Consider the following 20,077-nt stretch of genomic DNA (forward strand, 5'->3'; position numbering starts at 1 on the left):
TCTTCGCTTACCGATGAGTTTCCCCCCCATAGGAACACGTTAAACGGAGTTTAATGTGTTCCTATGGGGTTTTACGTTCCGTATAGCTTGTGTTTCCAGATAGCGATGTTAATCCTGGAATGGATTAACGTCGCTATGCGGGGTACCACTGTACTTGAAAGGCCGTCCTACAGAGGAGGGGCAGGATCTGTTCTTGATCATCCCAGGATACATAATGGGCAAAAGCTACAGGAAGCCAGATTTCGGCTAAATATCAGGAAAATTTTCTGAACTGCCAGGGCAGTACAACAACGGAACCCATGACCTCCGGAGGTGGTGGGCGCCCCAAACACTAGAGGCCTTCCAGAGAAAATTGGACAAGCATCTATCCAATCTGCTTTGGATGTGGATCCCTGCCTTGATCCGATGGCCTTCTAGGTGCCTTCCAGCTGCATGATTCTATGACCCACGATTCAAATGGAGCTGCAGCTCCCTAAGATAATTCAAGCAAGCTGGTCTACAGACAAGAGGACGTCATGAGGGCAAATACCTTCTTTTGGTGTTTTGTACGCACGAAGCAATTTAGCACTTCTAAAAGGGGAGGAGAGAGAAGAATAGGACCCTCCATTGCCAAAACCCAGCTCTTTTTAAGATTGCACACCTCCAGACACCACTGAAGCCGAAATCCTGCTCCAAATTACCAAAAGCACACGGGTGGGCTATACAAGTGGTTTTGAGGTTTTGCAAGGCTGTTTTGGGGTGCCGGTCGGAGGACCCCCAAACTCATTCTGGGCATGGGCTGGACCGTGCTTTTTTTGTTTTGTGCCGCTTCACACTGCCATCGTTCCAACAGAAGGGTGGCTATCGCTGGGCGGAAGTCCACTTGACCGTCACCAGCATTTTCCCCTAAAAGGACACAATTCCCAAGAGTGAATCTCTTGGGGGAGGATGAAGTAAAAACAGAGAAATGTCACCATAAGGCGACAGGAGGAAGGCTCAACTACCTCAGACTCCCCAAGGCCATGTAAACCCAGCGTCCTGTATCTCCCTTCCAGTGGACCACCAGAAACTTCTAGGTAGCCTTCAAAGTAGACCCAAAGTTATAAGCCTTTGCTTAGAATAGAACCAGGTACTGGATTTAAAGGGGTGGGGGCTGAACTATCCATCATCACAAGGGGCTAGTCAACATGTCCCCTTGTGTATTTAAACAGAGAGGAGACCCCCCCCCCCTTGAGCTATCCATCATCACAAGAGGCTGGTCGACATGTCCCCTTGTGTATTCCTCTGATCCACCTATCCATGGAACTCCGTTAGGGTTAGGGTCTGCGTTCAGAACACCCAGAGTTTCAGCCGCCACCAGAACGGAGGAGATTAGTGCTTCTGGACTTGACGCTTCCAGAATTCTAGAGGCTTCGATCCAGAAACACCTCTACCCTTCAGCCTCTCTCCAGTAAAAGGGAGCCAGAGAATTACCGACCGGACACACCTCTACCAATCGGAGAACGTGGCCATCAACTCTTGAAGCAGACCTTGGACATAATGCATTAAATTTAAAATCATAACCTGTGACTCAGCGTTTATTTATTTAAATAACCGGTATCCCCAACATATTATTTTAAAGATGGAACAGGGGAGGCCCTGTTACACAGCAGCTGCGTCCTTATGTTATCCTGGCTACTGATAACTGCTCCCTGCAGTCTTCTCCTCCAGGAGGGAAGGCAATCTGTGAGCATTGCAGCTGGGCATCGTGGCCGTCCAAAACCGAACGGATTTCTCACGGTGGAGGTTTACGAGAGCAGCATTAATAAAAGTGGGTACCCGCCTGAGAATTACCGACTTCCGGTGACCGCTTACGTGTTAAAGAAGCACAGTAGGACCCTCTATCTGTGGGACCAGTATCCACGGATTCGCTTATCTGCTGGCTGACAATATTAAAATTAAAAAAAAAACCCAGAAATATTTATTTATAAGCCTTTGCAGGGGAGAACCATAAAAACTGAGAAACCGGCAGAAGAACACACATCCATGGTAGTTCAGTGGTTTAGGTCTCTTAAGTGAAGAGCCAGAGGTTGGGAGTTTGATTCCCCTGCTGGGCTTCCTTGACAGCGGCTCGACTGGATGATCTGTGGTTCTAAGATTATTATATAAATATATATCTTGAGGGAGGAGGCCTGATCATCCGAGAGCTGGAAACGGGGTACCAGGAAAACCAGATTTGGCCCTGTGAATTAATCCACCACTCCTAAACTAAAGGGACATGCTGCTTTGAAGAGGCTGCTCCTTCGTTTCATTACGATAAATCTAAAGGCGCTGTTTGGAAATACAATGAACAGCTGTCGGAAATTAATCTGAGGGGGTATGGTTTATCCTTTTCTTGAAATGATCTTTGGAAAATACTATAAATGTACTCTTTTTTTTATAGTCAACGCCATTCTTTTGATCAAAACAGACAAAAAACAGCACGTCAGCGTCTTGGCTCCCGGCTGTTCTGATATTGGCGGCAACTGCTTGCTAAGCTGAACGGACATTTCTCGTCTCCCCACAAAAAACGGGGGCGCTTGGTTGCGTGCAGAAGGGGAGACGCTTTTGACAAGGGGCGCACAAGTCTTGTACCTGTGTTCACGGTCCTTTTGAAAGGGAGACCACTGTCTCTGGAGGGGCTTCACCGGGAGGCGCGCTCCCCCCCCCCCGATTCAGCGTTCTGGGATCGGCCAGCCCCGTCATGAAAGGCCCAGGAAATCGGGCCCCGCTGGAAAAGAATCGCCAGATCATACCATCGCTTCTGGCTGGCTCCGGCTGTTTCGGTTGACAGCTAAACCAAGGATTTCACAAGGGTGATCATGTGGTCGACCCCGCAGGCAACGTCCACTACCTCGCCCGGCACTGTCACCTAAATGAGAAAGACCGACCAATTTACATTAGGATCCCTTTTCTGTCCGCAGACGTCCCACAAAACCCGCGAGGCCTTTTCCGCCCTCCGTTTTTAATTCAGCCCAACCAACGTCTTCCCAGACCAGCTCCACCACGGAAGTCTAGGGATAGCTCGGCGGTTTGGGTCTCCGGCTGAGGAGTTGGAATTTGGGCATTCGAGGCCCCCGTGGAGAAGTACAGCCAGCCTGGGTAGCCTTGGGCAAGCTGCACAGTCATCCCAGGGCACCCCAGGAGGAAGGGAAATGGGAAACCACTTCTGAGTATTCTCACCCTGGAAAGTGATGCCATAAGACAGAATCAATTTGATGATGGAACACGATTAAGTCTAGGGAAGGGGGGAAAATAGATTTCAAATAGCCAAATATGCAGGTTTCAGGGGGGGTTGATTCTTTTTGGCTGGGGGAGGGCAATGAAAAGGAGGTGTTGAGTTTTTAGGTGGTCCTCATGTGGCCTTGCAGAACGAGCCATTCTAGCTTTCTTTAGCGCAGTACAGTGGTGCCCCGCATAACGGGCACCCCGTTTAACAACGAATCTGCATAGCAATGTTTTTTTCGATCGTTTTTGCGATCGCATTGCGATGTTTTAAAGGGTAAAACATCGCTTTGCGATGATCGGTAAGCTGTTTTGCTTACCGATTTTCGCATAGAGATATTTTCCTAACAGCTGATCGATGGTTCCAAAATGGCTTCCGGGTAAAAAAATGGCTGCCCGCAGTGTTTTCGCGCCCATTCCTCGCTTACCGGGCAGCGAAAATGGCGGCCGTATGGAGGATTTTCACAGAACAGTGAGTTTTTTGCCCATAGGAACGCATTAAACGTGTTTTAATGCATTCCTATGGGCTTTTTTGTTCCGCATAGCGACGAATCCGTATAGCGACGATTTTTCCGGAACGGATTATCGTCGCTATGCGGGGCACCATGGTATTCAAAACACAACCAGTTTCTCATGGTCAGAACCAGCCGTCAGTCGAGAGGAGTCTTAGCACATAACTCCTGTCCGGATCTCCAGCAAGAGGTTCAAACGCTTTCATAGGCTCCGATCGCGCCAAGGGGTTCTCCTTACCCTCCACGGGAAGTACTGGTCTTCCATTCTTCCGATCCCCAAGCACCCTCTCACGTTTTTGCCCCATACGAAGAGCTCGCCTCGGTCTGGAAACCAAGAGGGACACCACAAAATAATCACTCCCAGCACCCTTGATGGGGCAGGGTGTGTGTGTTCACTTTTTCACAACATCTGAAGCCCATGCCCTCAACCCCTCATGGCCTTCCTGCACTTCCAGAGTCTCCCCATTTGTTTAAAAATGAAAAACAAGAACAGCAGGCTAAAATCCTTTGTTTCTCACAACCCGGAGGCAAGGGTGGGCAAGACTACTAACTCCCCCACCCCACCCAAAAAAATTACAACCGTAATTTGAGGACACAATTGTCTTCCAACCACTAGGTAAAACTACCTATCTCCGAAGCTTGCTTGCCTTCAGACTGCGTACAGGGATAACATGGCTTATCCCCCTTTTTGGGTTAGGTCATTGAGAAGCAAACAAGGCAATCATCATTTGAATAGGATTGTACTAGTATTTTTTTTAAAAAAAATTCAGTAATCTCTCCATTTTTCCTATCGAGGGGAGAGAAAAAACACTTATTACCAGCAACCTCTTCCTTTGGCACTGCTGCCCCCTACAGGCTCCACTAAATAGGCACCATTTCTAGTGTTCCTATGGACAGCAGTAAGAGGTATGAAGTCCGTGAAATAATTCTGGAAGCCCTTGTCCAGTTTTTTTACTTCTCTGCGGACCGTCTTTGCCAAGCCACGTGGTCTTCCTCCAATGTTGCTTGCACAAGAGTAGAACGCAGTTTTAAGGAGGGGCAGAATCTTCCTTTCCCCCCTGAGAAACCTCTCCCAAACACCCCAAAAATTTGCACTCGTTCCTCAAATAGCATTTCGAGTATGAGAAAGGGCTTCAGAGGGCAAGAAAGAAGCCAAAGATCCTAGCCCTGTTGCTGGTGTCTCACCAGAAAACACTATTTTTCTCTACTGCAGGATTCAAGCGTCTACCTTCTATTGACACATAATTCTTTGAGTTCCTAAGGCCCCACATGTTTTTCTCTTGTCCAGCAAGGTTTTAAATCACTTGCAAGAGATGAGCTGTGTCTCAACATTACAGAGCTGGTACAGTTCAGCTTCTCGGCAGTTGGAATGTTGGTGAACATTCCATGACGCCCCAACAATTTAATCAATGAGACATTGGGAGAGGCTCTGAGACCAACATCCCGCTCTTAAGTCTGAAACACAGAGGAACATGGAATCCATATCCAATGAACAGCTCTTGTTTCTGCCAATCGTTGGAAAAGCAAAACAACTCTGGCTTGCAGACAGAAGCCGAAAAGGGTGAATCTGGAATCGATGCAGTATAACTGCGGGAGACGAGGAGGTCTGAATGGGGTGGAGACGTTTGGAACAAGACAGACGGGCTTCACAGATGGTTTAGTCCAAGGCTACTGTCGTACCTAAGGAGTCTGAAATAACTGTGACCGAACCTATTGGGACTTATTTTTATGGAGACATCCCGGGGAGCACATGGAAGAAACTTACTAGTGACAGCAGCGAACTGGCTGAGTCCACAGCGGATCCGAGCGATGCGGACGTCCGGGCTGAAGTCCGATAAGCCAAAGAGGGAGGGTGGGATCATCTCAGGGTTGGCCGTTTCCATTAGCTTTGGTCCTTTACCAAGGATGCCATAACCCCATACAAAGACGTGGCCTTGCTCTGGGATGAAGACCAAAGAAGAGAGACAGGGAGATGAAACTATGTGTCGTCTTTTACGGGAAGCCAACCAGCCCCATCAGATGGGACACTGACACCAACAACGTTGAGCAGGACAAGGTTTGGCACAAAACTAGCACAAAACACCAGCATAACTTTGAGCATGTGCAGCCCCCATGAAGAGATGCCCAAAAGAGCCAGGAATGGAATTGGGAAAAACCCCTCTGCAAACCAATTTAGTTGCTCTAGCAGCACAGACCTTCTGTGACATCACAACAACTCAGCCAATGGGGTTGATTGAGGGGCCTCCAGACCAACACACCTCCTGATCTGCTCCTTTACTCCTGTTTTACACATGTCTGGATAGCGAGGGGAGTAACAAAGCCAGCAGTCTTGCAGGCTAATAAATTTTGATGAGCATCAGCTTTCATGAACTGGAACTTGCTTCACCAGCTGTATAAACTGAGGGCTTAGTAGGCAGATAGTTATAGACTGGGAGGGGGCAGGAGCAAATCGGGAAGATAACAGCAATGCAAAGTGTCAGCATGATGATTATACCTCATGGTGGGTCACTATGAGTCCTTCCACAGTCATTGGGAGGTGACAGGAACATCCAGGGATAAATAAACAGAGAAGACTCCGTTGCTAAAGGCAGCTTTGAAGAGTTCTGCTTATAATGGTTTCCTGAACATGAGGAGGGAAGGAGCCTGCTCTGCCTCCACTTGTACCCTTTTCCAGAGAACGGGGGCCACCACCAAGCAAGTCTGATTCCTTTTCTGGCCTCTCTCCTCGCAGCCACCTTTAGCATCGTGGACTGAAAAGAACTAGTGAAACGGGTTCCTGATTTGTGAGAGAGACATTCTGGAAAATATCGAGGTCCTAAACCCTTAAAAAGTTTATAGCAAACAGATCCTGTAGCGGCCACAATATTATTATTATTTTTTAAATGAACCAAACTTCTGGAGAAGTTCCAAGATGGCCTCACCATTTAAAAGAGCGTTGACGGTCCCTCCACAAGCTGCTTCCTTCACTCTCCCGACTTTGAAGGGAAGGTGTCTCGGCACATTGACCTACAAAAGGATGGGAGCGTGTACATTTTTAAGAATTGCAAGAGAAGGGATCCAAGGGAACATCATCATCATCCTACACACCCAGAAACTGGCTTTATGGTTGTTTGGCCATCACAAGCTTTCTATTCTGTCCTCTTCATAGCTGCGCTCTTAAGCATAGGGATCACACCTAGAGGTTTTATTTAATCATTGGTATATCTAAATGTAGGGACGTGGTGGCGCTGCGGGCTAAACCACAGAAGCCTGTGCTGCAGGGTCAGAAGACCAAGCAGTCATAAGATCGAATCCACGCGACGGAGTGAGCGCCCGTCGCTTGTCCCAGCTCCTGCCAACCTAGCGGTTCGAATGCATGTAAATGCAAATAGATCAATAGGGACCACCTCGGTGGGAAGGTAACAGCGTTCCGTGTCTAAGTCGCACTGGCCATGTGACCACGGAAGATTGTCTTCGGACAAATGCTGGCTCTATGGCTTGGAAACAGGGATGAGCACCACCCCCTAGAGTCGAACACGACTGGACAAAAAAAATTGTCAAGGGGAACCTTTACCTTTACCTTTTATATCTAAATGTGCCACACAGTATGCGTAGATATGTATATGTGAATGGACTGGGATGTTTCATTTGCATGGTGAAGCATTCTGACCAATCAGAATGTGTCTAGCACCCAGACAGACAGACATTTTAAAAAGGTGACCATTAAGAGTCAGATAAAATCCGAGCTTTAATTGGGTTCAGAGAGGGCGAGACGGGGGCTAAATGGGCAATAGCATTAGGATGTGAGACATTGTTGTTTATTATAATAAACATGCCTGTCAACAAATAAAAAACTGCATGTATGACAAATAACAATAAGTCCAAGCGCTATGAGTTTATTATATGTCTCCTTGGCCGATGAAGAAAAGGGACTTTGAGGCAGCTAAAATTTTCACAATTTATCGAAGCTGGGTTACTCCCTACACAACCTCCATCGGAGGCGACGTGAGGCAGCCCAAGAAGATATCATCAAGAAAGGTCATGATATTGACATCCAGACTACCATGGCGTCTGTAGTCAGTTGCTACTCCAATGAGATAGATAAAATTGGTTGTTGTGGGTTTTCCGGGCTGTTTGGCCGTGTTCCTAAGGTTCTTCTTCCTAACGTTTCGCCAGTCTCTGTGGCCGGCCTCTTCAGATGACAGGAGGCAGAACTCAGAGCACCGGAGGGGGGGAACGAAGATATATTCTAGAAATGGCAAGATGCGTATTGGTAGATGCTGATTTGCCAAATCAGTTTTGGGATAAAGCTGTCATGACAGCAACGTATCTTCAAACTAGACTGCCAATAAACATAATGCCAAAACACTCTGGAAGGCAACACAACGCACCCTAAATTTTTCAGGATGTAATTCTAAAAGAAAATTTTGGCCACTAGAGGGTGCAAGGGAGCTTTTCCTACTCCTAAAAAACATTTTTATAAGAAAAAAAGGGGATGGGCCTCCTCTGGAGGTTGCCCCACGCTTGTTTCAGAGGAGGACAGCTTCTCCTGGTGCTCTGAGCCTCCCACTTGAGAGACCAAAGATTCTAAATATTTTCTTTGCAAACTTGGGGGTGGGGAGATATTTAGGGAGGCAGCTCTTGGACCAACAAAACAGCCTGGGTAGCGGAACAAATCTCACCTCTGGCCACTGCCAGAGACGAAGCTTCCCCCATCATCATCATCATCATCATCATCACCACCACCAGTCACAAAAAGGTACAGCCTTCGGGGTACCTTCTGACCTGGGTTGAGTCTGAAACAGAAGCCAGCTGGAGGTATTCGGAGTTCCCCCAGCCAAAGAGGTCACCATCCTCCGACACGGCAAGGCAGCCGTCCCCGTAGGTAGCCACCTGAACAATCCGGACGCCGGAAAGGTCGCCACCTACTTTCGTGGGCTTGCTTGTAATGTCGTAATGGCCAAGTCCTGATTTACAGGCAGGGGGAAGAGAGAAACAGGTCAAGGAGGGGAAGATTCTTACATAGACCGACATTAAACTTGGCCGTCAGGTGCTTAATTTGGACAGTCATCGGTTGGGACTACAAAGCCCATAATCCCCCACCCACCCGTGAGCTGAAGCCCAAAAAAGACAACTGAGCCAAACTTTGGCTAATATCTAGAAAGGCACCTTTCACAGGAGAGCGTAAAGTGTGGCCCATACTACAACTCCCATCAGCCCCAGCCAACACAGCCAACGGTGGAGAACGCTGAGAGACGGAGTATGCCAACAACTTACCTTGCATGAAATAGAGGCTTATGCTTTTTACGATGTTGCTTGTTTAGCATAATAATTATATTAGGCATTTGAATTTGGGCTGTAGGCAGAAGCTTAGCTTCCAACCCACTGAGCCCAGCCGTGGAAAACGGCGGCCACCGAGACGCTTTAGGACTGCAACTCCCAGAAAGCTTCCCCATGGCCTAGGCCACCTAGGAATGCCGAGATGTGGAGGTAAGGAAAAACATCTGGAGAACAACAGCTAGACATTTCTGATGTGACTTCAGCCATCAGCGCTAGAGAGCAATTAACGTCAGCAGCAGCCCAGGGGATTTTCGTGAAGATCAGGTAGCAAACCCAGAAACGATATCCTTGTAGGAGAGCTAGTGGAGCGGCGTGACAGGCTAGGATTCCGGAGACCTGAGTTCAAATCTCAGCCCAGAATCTCTCAGGGTGAGGAGGCAGGAGTAAACCCATTCCTTAAAGATCTCCTGTACACTGGAAACCCCACAAGAGCTGCTATATCTCAGACACAACTTGAAGGCACATAACAAAACAATAAATACTATTCAATCTATAAAAGGGGGGGGGGCCTTCAACAGGTTTCCCCTCCCCCCAGGGCGCCTTGGGAGATCTTTTAACTTCCAGGTACCGTAGTCTGGACCTGCAACGTTGATGGAACCAGGGTCATAGGACTGAAGACCTACAAGGGACGTGAGGAGTCTCCTAGTACAGCTGTTTTCAAACTTAGGTGTCCAGATGTTCACGGACTGCAATGCCCAGAAATCCTGGCCAGCACAGCTCATGGTGAAGGCTTCTGCGAGTTGCAGTCCGAGAACATCCGGCAACCCCGATCTGAGAACCACCGTCAACAATCCATGTGTCCATGACACTGTTGGAACAGCGCTTACTGCCCAATTCTTCCTAAGGTGTCAAAGACACCTTCTTCGCTCATCAAACGAATCCATTACTTTAGTCCTAGCCTTGGAGGAAAGGGGAAACTAGCTTTTCCCCCCATCTTCCCTGTAAGCGCCCTTCTGCATGTGGAAGCAGATGTTCGACCACTGGAGCAAATAAAAGCAGCTGAGTAACGATCTGCCTAGACAGGGCAACAGGATCGAGCCCTCGTCTCCAGCTGTTTCTCAAGGAGAAGACGCTTAGCGCTCCTTCTACTAAGGAGGTTGCAGTCAGACAACGGTGGCCATGAGAATATGAGAAAAAGGAGTCCCCCGTGGTGGTTTCCATGCGAAACCCATCAGCAAGATGGGACCAGCCTCAGCATCACTCCCAAGGAGATGGCTTTCAGAGACGCACTGCCTCTGAATCCGGAGGCAGCCTCTGGCCATCTTCCCTGGTCGCAGCCATGATTCCACCCCATGGAGATGATTCAAAAGGAGCTCCCGACAGAGGAACCAGCGCAATGCAGTGGACAGAGTGAGAGGCTAGGTCTCCGGAAATGGGGGTTCGAATCCCCACTCAGCCATGAACATTCAAGAGGGCGGATCTGGGGAAAGCACGCCATAAATATCGCGCTTACTTTTAAGGCTCCGCTAGGGTTGAGATAAGCTGGTTTTGACAGGATGGCACCTAACGCACATCCCCTCCCCGGCACCTCAAACAGTCTACCTGTTTGCCCATCGGCTCCCCACCCGCAGGAATAGACGTCTCCTCTCTCTGTTCTGAAGAGGCTGTGGTCCTGCCCGCAGGCAACCTAAAGGCAGAGAAAGAAAAGAAGGAAAGGAGAAATAAAAGGAACGTGGGAGGCAGAAGGAGGCAGGAAGATAGAGAAAATGCCAAGATCTCAGAGGGCTGCATCGCCTCCTGTAAAACCTTGATCCTGGCCCCGCCACCAAAAAAATGCTCACAAAAAGAGAGAACAAAATATTAAGTGAAAAAGCCTTCTTTTTCAGTGGGAAGGTGAGATGGCATCGTTTGGAAGAGAAGCCAGCATTGCAAAATTTTGCTTAATTTATTTTTTTACTCCAATGATACGTGCAGGGCCCCCCCCAACCCCTTGTTTGTGATGAGAATGAGTCGCACAAAACACACGCCAAGTGAAAAAGGGAACACACCATCGCCAGCTGTACTTGGGGCTCAAATGCTCTCTCGAACAGTTCATTTCACAAAATGTATTTATAAAACATAAAAAAGAGGCAAAGCACTCTGATTACAGCCTCTCCCCCATCCGATCTGCCCACTGAGCCACACCATCCTCCACATGATATAATCCTTTATTATTCTATTTTTTCTCCCTTCTAAAAGCTTGAAATCCATGTTTGAAGGCCTAATTAATGATATGAACAGTTCTAACTTAAATCCGGAGCCCTCTTTGTGCCCCACCCTTTTATCCAACCCACCCTGGATGCAAGGCGATAAAAATTCATATCCTGGACAGAAGAGAGGGAATCTTACTCACTTGGACCACACGGTCTTCAAATGCCGGCAATCTGTTAACAAGCTGGCTCTCGCTGTGTTTCGCCAAGAAGAGATGGCAATAAAAAATTTCAATCAATGAACACCAAGAAGGAAAGAGGTTTCTTTTTTTGAATGGAAGTAGAACTGATTTTCATGTTTGACTGAGCTTTAAAGCAGTTGCGTTCAGCTTCTTACGTTTGAAATCCCACTTTCCTGGCAATTTGCTCCAAGCTGTGGCAGGGCCGTTGAAGTTATTATTTTTATATATTATGGTCAATGACCAGGAAGATAAAAATACATCATTTAGAGATAAAATCACATAACATCAGAGACACTGGACAAGACATGTCACCATCATGCCTGGCTCTCTTATGTCAATTGATGTTAAAAAAAAAAAAGAGAAGTTCTAAGTTAGCTCGCGGCGCTGAAGGATATAAAAGCTTTTAAAACATCACACCGGTCACTCAATATATGATGAAATTAAGAGACACCTATAACCATCAGTATATAACCCCCCAACTCTCCTAGAAAGTAAAAAATAAAGAAGAAATATCTAACAGGGAAAGGGGGAACTCGAAGACCTTACGTGGTCAGGAGACTGTGGCAAGCTACAGTGGCTGTGTAGTCTGTGGCCACTTTACGAGTAATGCAAGAAACCGGATTGGAGAGCAGCAAACGAATATAAGATTAGTCGGACCTCACCGGAAATTTCTGAAAGTCGACGTTGTCTACCACTCGGCTGGGTGAACAAACAGACTCAAGGCAAAAGGGTCTATACATCCGTCTATGACTCAGTGACAGACTCACAAAACTACTCTAGAAAATGCCATTAAAGAATAGCAGACCCCTTCCCAAACATTTGGGTTCTCATCGCCGCCCGACCTCCACCCCGGGAACCACGAGTCTAGGAAAGGTCTACATCGGAGGAACCGGGCAGATCGAAAATAAGCGTCTCTCACCTGTACACTTCCCCTTCCACCACTTTCCGGCCACACTGTCCGTAGGAATTGTTGCCCATGCTGAAGACTGGAACAAAGACAGATGACACCGTGAGCTAGTTATCAGGGACGACGACAACGAAAGACAGAAAGGAAGACCGACTAGAGAAGGATGCTTTAGGTACCCTTAAGGCTAAACAACTTCCTTCCATGAGCAAAAACACTTTAAACAGCCACCATCCCACCCTGAACATCCCTATCTGATTTCACATGAATGGGGAATTAATACATGAATGGGGAAGCATCTGGTTTCTGTACAGGGCAAGGGGACAGCTCAGTAACAGGCCATGGGCTTCGAATTCAGAAGGTACACGGTTCAATCCCCAGTATCTCCAGGTAGAGCCAGCGGGGGGGGTGGGGAATTGGGCAAAATATACTGGAGAGCTACTGCCAGTAGGAGTTGACAGGATATGGCTTGATGGAGCAGAGGTCAGGCTCTGCAGAAAGCAGCTTCCTATGACTGTAGGCGGGCATCGTGGCTCATTTCCAGTTGCCAACCACGATGGGAGATGTCGTCTAAAACATCGAGAGGACAATACTGTTGCTTTCCCCAGCTTGAAAAAAAGGGGGGATCTTATCAGGGCTGTGAATTCAGCCAAAGGCTGAATCGGGTCTTAGGACCGACTGTTACACCACCCCACTCTCTGGGGAATTTACAATTTAACTATGCAGGCTACACATTCACACACACACCCCATGAGGTGGGTACTCATGTGACCAACCTTGGAAGGATGGAAGGCTGAGTGAACCTTGAGCTGGCTACCAGGGACTGAACCCAGATTGTGAGCAGAGTTTTGGCTGCAGTCCTGCAGTTTAACCACTACATCGTGAGCAGGGAGGTAGACCACCTTTACCAATAGCGCCCCAATCCAAGCAAGACAGAAAACTCGGGGGAGAATCGTAATGACGCTTACCTCCTTCTATGTCCGTAAGCACCAAGGAGTGCGCTCGGCCACAGGACACCTGCAGAACCCGCGTCTGTTGAGGCTTGTCCAAGGGCAAAGGAACTGGGCTTGGCTCCAGAACATGTTCATAACATTTTGCTTTTTGACGGACATTTGCAAGAAAAGAAGGAAGAAGCAAACGCATTGCACGTCATTATGATTGGGAGCTCCAGAGACACAGCAGGAGCAGGAGACCGATTATTTCTATTTAAAAGGTTGGGGGAAAAAAACTTCCAGGTTCAAAATTCCCCAGAAAAGTCACACATTTACAGGCTTAGGGAGTTTGCTAATAACTGGATGGTGGTCAATTTGCGTGCGGAAATCAGCACAGCGTCAAGAAAAGCAGGAACGAGGCACATAGCATGCCATGCTTTCAGGGAGATTAAGGTGCTGCTAACAGCTGGAAATTTAAAGAATTTAAATGGATATTAAAAACAAGGGGGGGATAGAGATATGATACTCCTTGACGTGGCCCCACTTCTCAAAGTAAGCCAGGTAACTGCTTATAAAAAGTCTTTTCAGTGATGTTATTCCCACAATGGGGTGCCGGCCCCAGAGAGATTTGCTCAGTGTCTATTTTATTCCTTTGTCTGACATGAAAAGGACCTTAAATCAAAATTTGCACCACTGACAAGTGCAGTTTCAGTCCGTACCATCAAGTTGATTCTGACTCATGGTTACCGATTTCAAAGTTTTTTAGGTAGAGAAATGGAGAGCACTGTATATCTGTACTCAGACATGCTTTACCCTTCCCTTCCTATGGGGGCGCTGTGGGGCTGTACAGCTTGCCCAAGGTCACCCAGGCTGGCTCTCCTGGCAGGATGGCACAGCGAGGAATCGAACTCCCAACCTCTGGCTAACTGCAGCCAGAGACCTAACTGCTCGCTATTATATTATAGTTTTCAAATGTTGTTGCTTGTATACATTGTTTTACGGCTCCATTCAAATCATTTCCTCCTCTGCTCCAGCTTGTCCGGGAACACGACTAAAGATTATAAAGAAAGCTTAACAACACCAGCAACGATCGCTATCAAAAATTAAAAGATTTTAGACCAGCAGACGTGAAAGGATAAGCCGCTGGCTAAGCAACGAAGCACAAATGTGTTGCCAACAGAAGGATCCAGATTTACTCTGTGCCAAGGCTAAGCAAGGCTGGAAAAGGGGTCTCCCCATCAACAACATCAGCCTAAAATCAGCGATGGCGAACCTATGGCACGCGTGCCACCGCTGGCACATAGAGCCCTCTCTGTGGGCATGCGAGCCATTAAGTCACCATCGAGAAATACTTACCCGTCCTCTGATCCTGGATTTTGACACTCCCCTCTGCTGGTGGCGTGGTCCAGTGGAGGGGCGCAATGGTGACTATTACCGGTCTAGCCCAATGGGGGATTGGAGGACCGGTAAGTATTTCTTTGTTAATACCGCTCATAGGGAAGAAAAAGGGGGGGGCATTTAACCCTTGCAGTGCAGGAGCAGTTTTTTTATATAAACTAAAACCTCAATATTCAGGTTTCAATTGCAGTGTTGGCCCTTTGAAAACAATACAGTGGGGTCTCGACTTACAAACTTAATCCGTATTGGAAGGCAGTTCTCAGGTCGAAAAGTTCTTAAGTCGAATCTGCATTTCCCATAGGAATGCATTGAAAACCATTTAATCCGTATCTGCTCTTTTTGTCCATAGAAACTAATGTGAAGTTGCTATTCCGCCTTCTGCCACTAGAGGGGGATATTTTTTCTTTTTTCCCTCTAACCTAAGATGACTTAGCTTTTTAAAAAAGGAAAAAAAGAGTTCGTAACTCGAATCTAAGTTCGTAAGTCGAGTCCATATATTCCTATGAGAGTGGTTCGTAAGTCGAAACGTTTGTATGTCGAGCCGTTCGTAAGTCGAGACCCCACTGTAAGTTGATTTTGCGTTGCAGTTTGGGCACTCGGGCGCAAAAAGGTTCGCCCTCGCTAGATGGATCCACGATCTGACTCAGCAGAAGGCAGCTTCAAAAGCAGGAAGGACGACAAGGCGCAAAGCCTCAACCTTCTCATACTTACACCGATCTCTCTTGCTCGGATGGAAGCCAATCTGAGAATCCTTGTTCAGCCCCATGCCCCAAACTTTGGTAATGTCAGTCGTTTTGGAGGAAAGAAGGGTGAATCCATACCCACAGGCAGCGGAAGAGATCTTTAAAAGCAAAGTGATTTAGAAATTAAGGTCTGGTTTAAAATGTATACTTGAGATTGCCAAGCCAGCGGCAAGAGCACAGAGCTCTCCAGACCAAGCGGTTCTCAAACTGAGGTCCTCAAATGTTCTTGGACTGCAAACTCCCAGAAACCCTGGCTAGCACAGCAAGTGGCAAAGGCTTCTGGGAATTGCAGTCCAAGAACATCTGGGGATCCCCCCCAGTTTGAGAAATACTGGTCTAAATGTTCTCTGGCCAACAGATGGAGGCTGTGAAGGCCAAATTTCTACAGAGTTCAAGTTCCTTACTCTTGATGCAGAGAGAGAAAGGTAAGGAGAGAAATAAATGCAGGAAACGTGTCTGGAACATCGGCAAACGGCCATTTAATGACCCGCTTGGTCAGCATAGGCAAGCAGAACATCCATGTGAGTGAGAGTGTACCTCCCACTCCCTATAAAAATCTTCCAGAAAGGCTGACACCCAGGGACAGACCCCAGTTCATCTGATTTATCTTCATGGTCCAGGGAAGATTCAAACATCCATCTCGGAAACCCAAATGCAAGAGATGGACTACCCTTCCCCAAACTCTCTAGATGTTTTGTGTGACTGATCTGTTTTCACCTGCAAACTGATTTACAGGTGTTTTTTTCACATGGGAACTGCAACACGGTGTTGCAGTATGGAATGTCCAGTTTCATTTCAATCACTTTTCCCTCTCCCCCAACATCCCGCAGTCTGTATCTCTTAGAAATGGGAAGGCTTTTTTTGGGTGGGAGAGGTAAGAAAATTGGGGGCAAAAAGGGTTTTTTTCCATTTTTTCCCAAAACCATTTTATAGGGCTTCAAAATTTCTGGAAATTTTTACATCTCTCGTATTCTCTTGACCATGTTCAGCCCTCACTTTGGGAGGGAGTGTCCCTGGATGCAAAGATGTGAACCCTTCTACACGTTTCATGACTGTGTGTATTTCATTGCTGAAAACGTCATGCCTTCCCTCGAGGGCACTCATGCTTTTATCTTGCGATGGGTCAGGCCGTTTTTGGCAACCGAAGCCAAGTGAAAGCAGAAGATGGTACTGCTGACCTTTGTAACCAAACTGGGCAGAAAACACGGCAGCCCCAGAGCCCTTCCCTAGCAGTAGTCGTAGAAGGGGTCGCCCCACGTTTAAAGTGCCACCCTGTTTTTGTCTTTTGTTTACTCTTTATTTTGTTTTCAGCTCTAAGCCGGCAATTATAAAAATTAATTTATTTTTTATTTACTTTTAAGATCTCACACATTTCTTTTTCCTCTCCATTTCTGACACACACCCCAAATATTTTTTTTTAATTAATAAGAATAATGAGGAAAGGTGGGCCACTGGCATCCCGCCTTCCTACCCACCCTTAATATTACCTTCTCTTCCACCTCCAGGCGGTAGGGTGTGGGCTGGATCCTTCTCCGCGGCTTCCAGCTCACGTCGGGCACGACGAAGGTCGGGATGCCCAAAGCCCCCGAGAAGGCGAAGCCCCAGACGAAGAGCCGGTCCTTCCTCTTGGGGTGGCTCCCCACGTACTGGAAGACGGGGGCCTCCTCGTCGGCTTTCCTGAGGTCCCTGGTGGTCCTTCTCCCGGCGGCTTTGGCCAGGCCTCTGGGGAGCCCCCCGGGTGGAAGCCTCGGGGCCGGGCCTCCGGGAGCCCCGGGACGATCACCCTGACCTCCGAGGCAGCCCGTGAACAGCCCCCGGGGGCAGCCCAAAGCCCCCTCGCCGGGAGACCCCGGGCTTCTCCCCGCCGATCCCTGCTGGAGGCCGAGGGTCTCCTTGGATCGGCCCCAAAGGAAGCCCCCCATCTCCCGGGGGAGCCCCAGCAAGGCCGGCCAGGGGCCCCTCCGTAGCCGTGGGAACATCAGCCTCGCCTGGCGGGAGCCCCATAGGGACCTCGCGCGGGCTGGAAGCGGCCCTCCATCCAGCCCCATCGCAGTCCTTTCTGCCTAGCGAGGCAATAATAAAAAAAATAATAATACGAATTGTTGATCTTCTTTCGGATTCACCTAATCTGCCAAACGCGACCGCAGCGCCGCGCTCATGGGCGCCGCCATCTTGTTCCCCTTTCACCTTCCTTCTGATCTGCGCATGGGCAGCTCCTGTTAGCCCGGGGCGGCCATGACACCAGAGGCAAAGGCCGCGGCGTGCCTCGTCTGCGCAAGTGCGGCGCCGGCCCGTTCACGGCGGATCGCCGTAAAAGCTCGTTCGGCGCAGGCGCACAGGCCGATATTCCGCCTTTGAGGCTTTTTCAGTGTTCAGTCATCCCATGATCCCCCCCCAGGGCCATCCATGCCTATAGGGGATTCTGGGTCTTGTAGTCTCCAAATATAACTTTTCTACACTTTGCCCAAATAAGCATATATTTAAATATATATATTAATTTTCAATGACAACAATAAATATACAAAACACTACTGACACGTCAATTTAAAAAGAATAAAGAAAACTATATGAGCATCTGATTCCCTCCCATGGAAAGCAAAAATCAGCCTTGGAGAAGGTGTTGGCATGGACTAGACCCCCATGGGTGGGTCGTGGGTCCCACCCATGGGGGGGTCTATTCCAAGCAGATAGGACAGAAACCTATCCTAATTGATGAGAAATTTTGCTTTGTCTTGTTCTTAAAATACTTTATATTTACAAGGCGCAATATCAGAATTGAACTCTAGGGGGAAGCAGAGAGTGACTCCCTGAATTTTCCTGACTCATTTGGGAGAGGAACACAATGCAGGGAAAGGGCACAAAGCGGTAACACCCGTGTGCTTTTGGAGCATGGCTAGCTGAGAAATATGGTGGTTCTGTGGTCACCGAATCCACATGGCCGTTCCATTTTCATGACAACTTGTCCTAATGTGTATGTGTGTGCTTTTTAAAAATAAAAAGTCACCAGCTGCTGACATCCGCCTTAGGACTTTCCCCAACTTCCACAAAAAGGAAGCATTTGTGTCCTTGAGGGACATTTCAGAACAGCAAAATGATTCACTCCAGATCAGATGGCCCAGAAAATCCAGCCAGCTAAGTAGGACGAGAAACCACTGTCATATCATGCTGGTTTGAGTCTTAAGAAGGGAAACCTAGTTCCTTCTTTATCCATTTTTATAATTATATGCTTTTTTAAAAAAAAAATCTGAGCACATGCTATATCAGATCAGCACAGGGAAGAACCGGGGGGGGCGGGAATTGCTCTTTTGAACTGCCATTTTCCAAGTTGCTAAGCCTGGATAATCTTCAACCTATTTTGAGTTTTCAGTAACACTGAGCAAAACCCTATGGGCTCCAATCTAAAGAATTCTTACTTGGAAGCAGACGTAAATCAACACAGAATGGACTCCCTTACCCGCAGGACCATGATTCACTTGCCCACGCTCCAAAAATATTAAAAATATTAAAAGAAAAATCCCAAAAATATATATTTTAACTTTGAGGTTACGAGAACTGGCCACTAAGGGGAGACAAAGACTGAGCTACTGTATTTATCATGTTTGCTAGAGAAATACCGTATTTTCCCGTGTATAAGACGGATAAGATGCCCCCCACTTTTCTAAACCAAAATTAAGAAATCTAAGTGGGGCTTAGCAAGTGGAGGGGAAAGCAGGGATCAAAGCCCTGCAGGATCACTTTGATCCCTGCTTTCCCCTCCACTTGTTTTTGTTCTCTCCTCAGCTTACTTCCTCGTATAAGACGACCCTCAATTTTTAGTCTAAAGTTTTTAGACAAAAGTATAGTCTTATACACAGAAAAATATGGTATATTTCCATTATGCCTTTACCAGAACTGGCTAGGAGAGGGAACCAGAGACATACTATATATAGCGTTCATTATTTTAATAGCATTCTGTAGAGTCTGCATTTTTCAGCATCTGCTCAGGGGGGCTTCGAACCGATCCCCTGCAGATACAGGGGTCCTCCAAAAAATAGGATTTAATTCTATATTTTAAATACACACAAGTGTGGTAAACACACATTCTTTCTCTGTCTTCATCTTGTTCACCTCCAGTTCACCTCTCCTGGGCAGGGCACATGTCTTTCCTATTTTGCAAAACACATCAGGTTCTGGATAAATTCTCGAGACGAAAACAGGAAAGGTTGAGCAAGCCTGGCCATTACTTGCAGAAGCCACACACCCTTCTAGAAGCAAACATGAGCTCGTGAATGCTGATCAAATAAAGCTACCAGGAATGGAAAACGGTCGGCCGATCAGCGTGGTTGGGGGAGGCCAGGTTTCGTAGAAATGTAAACACTGTGCGATTTTTAGAAAAGGTAAAAGAGGCGAAAAAAGAGAGAGGGAGAAGGAGGGAGGGAGGAAGCCCCCGAAAGGATCCAGCATGCTGTGCAAACAAAGATGGGGTGGATGGATGGAGTAGTGTTAAGAAGTGATGCTCCGCTGCAACATTTCATTGCAGATTCCAAAGGGTTGATCATTTGCCAGCTTCTGAGGGTAGTGGTCTTAATAGAAACCCTTAGAGGCTTTATGTGAGATATATTTTACTTTTTAAAAAAAATCATACTTGGGGAAACAGTAGTTACAAAGAAACTTAAAAGATGAGTTTCAACACACCA

At 47.5% G+C, this 20,077-nt stretch overlaps 1 protein-coding gene across 2 annotated transcripts; it reads right to left on the reverse strand.

Moving 5' to 3' along the window:
• Positions 1 to 1,543: 1,543 nt before the first annotated feature.
• On the reverse strand, positions 1,544 to 17,603 carry RCC1L (RCC1 like). Of its 2 annotated transcripts, XM_020801640.3 has the most exons (12): positions 16,889 to 17,603; positions 15,370 to 15,499; positions 13,297 to 13,425; positions 12,344 to 12,410; positions 11,386 to 11,437; positions 10,596 to 10,680; positions 8,499 to 8,680; positions 6,656 to 6,740; positions 5,500 to 5,673; positions 3,973 to 4,058; positions 2,754 to 2,869; positions 1,544 to 1,901 (listed from the first exon to the last, which is right to left on the reverse strand). In XM_020801640.3, the coding sequence occupies exons 1-11, from the start codon at positions 17,447 to 17,449 to the stop codon at positions 2,792 to 2,794; spliced, it is 1,629 nt and encodes a 542-aa protein (XP_020657299.3). In that variant the 5' UTR covers positions 17,450 to 17,603; the 3' UTR covers positions 1,544 to 1,901; positions 2,754 to 2,791. The 2 variants fall into 2 exon arrangements, with proteins under 2 accessions (XP_020657299.3, XP_020657298.3); XM_020801639.3 differs by having other exon boundaries at positions 1,544 to 2,869.
• Between the last annotated feature and the right edge of the window lie 2,474 nt (positions 17,604 to 20,077).

The sequence above is a fragment of the Pogona vitticeps genome, chromosome 7 (assembly GCF_051106095.1).
Source record: "Pogona vitticeps strain Pit_001003342236 chromosome 7, PviZW2.1, whole genome shotgun sequence".
NCBI lineage: Eukaryota > Metazoa > Chordata > Lepidosauria > Squamata > Agamidae > Pogona > Pogona vitticeps.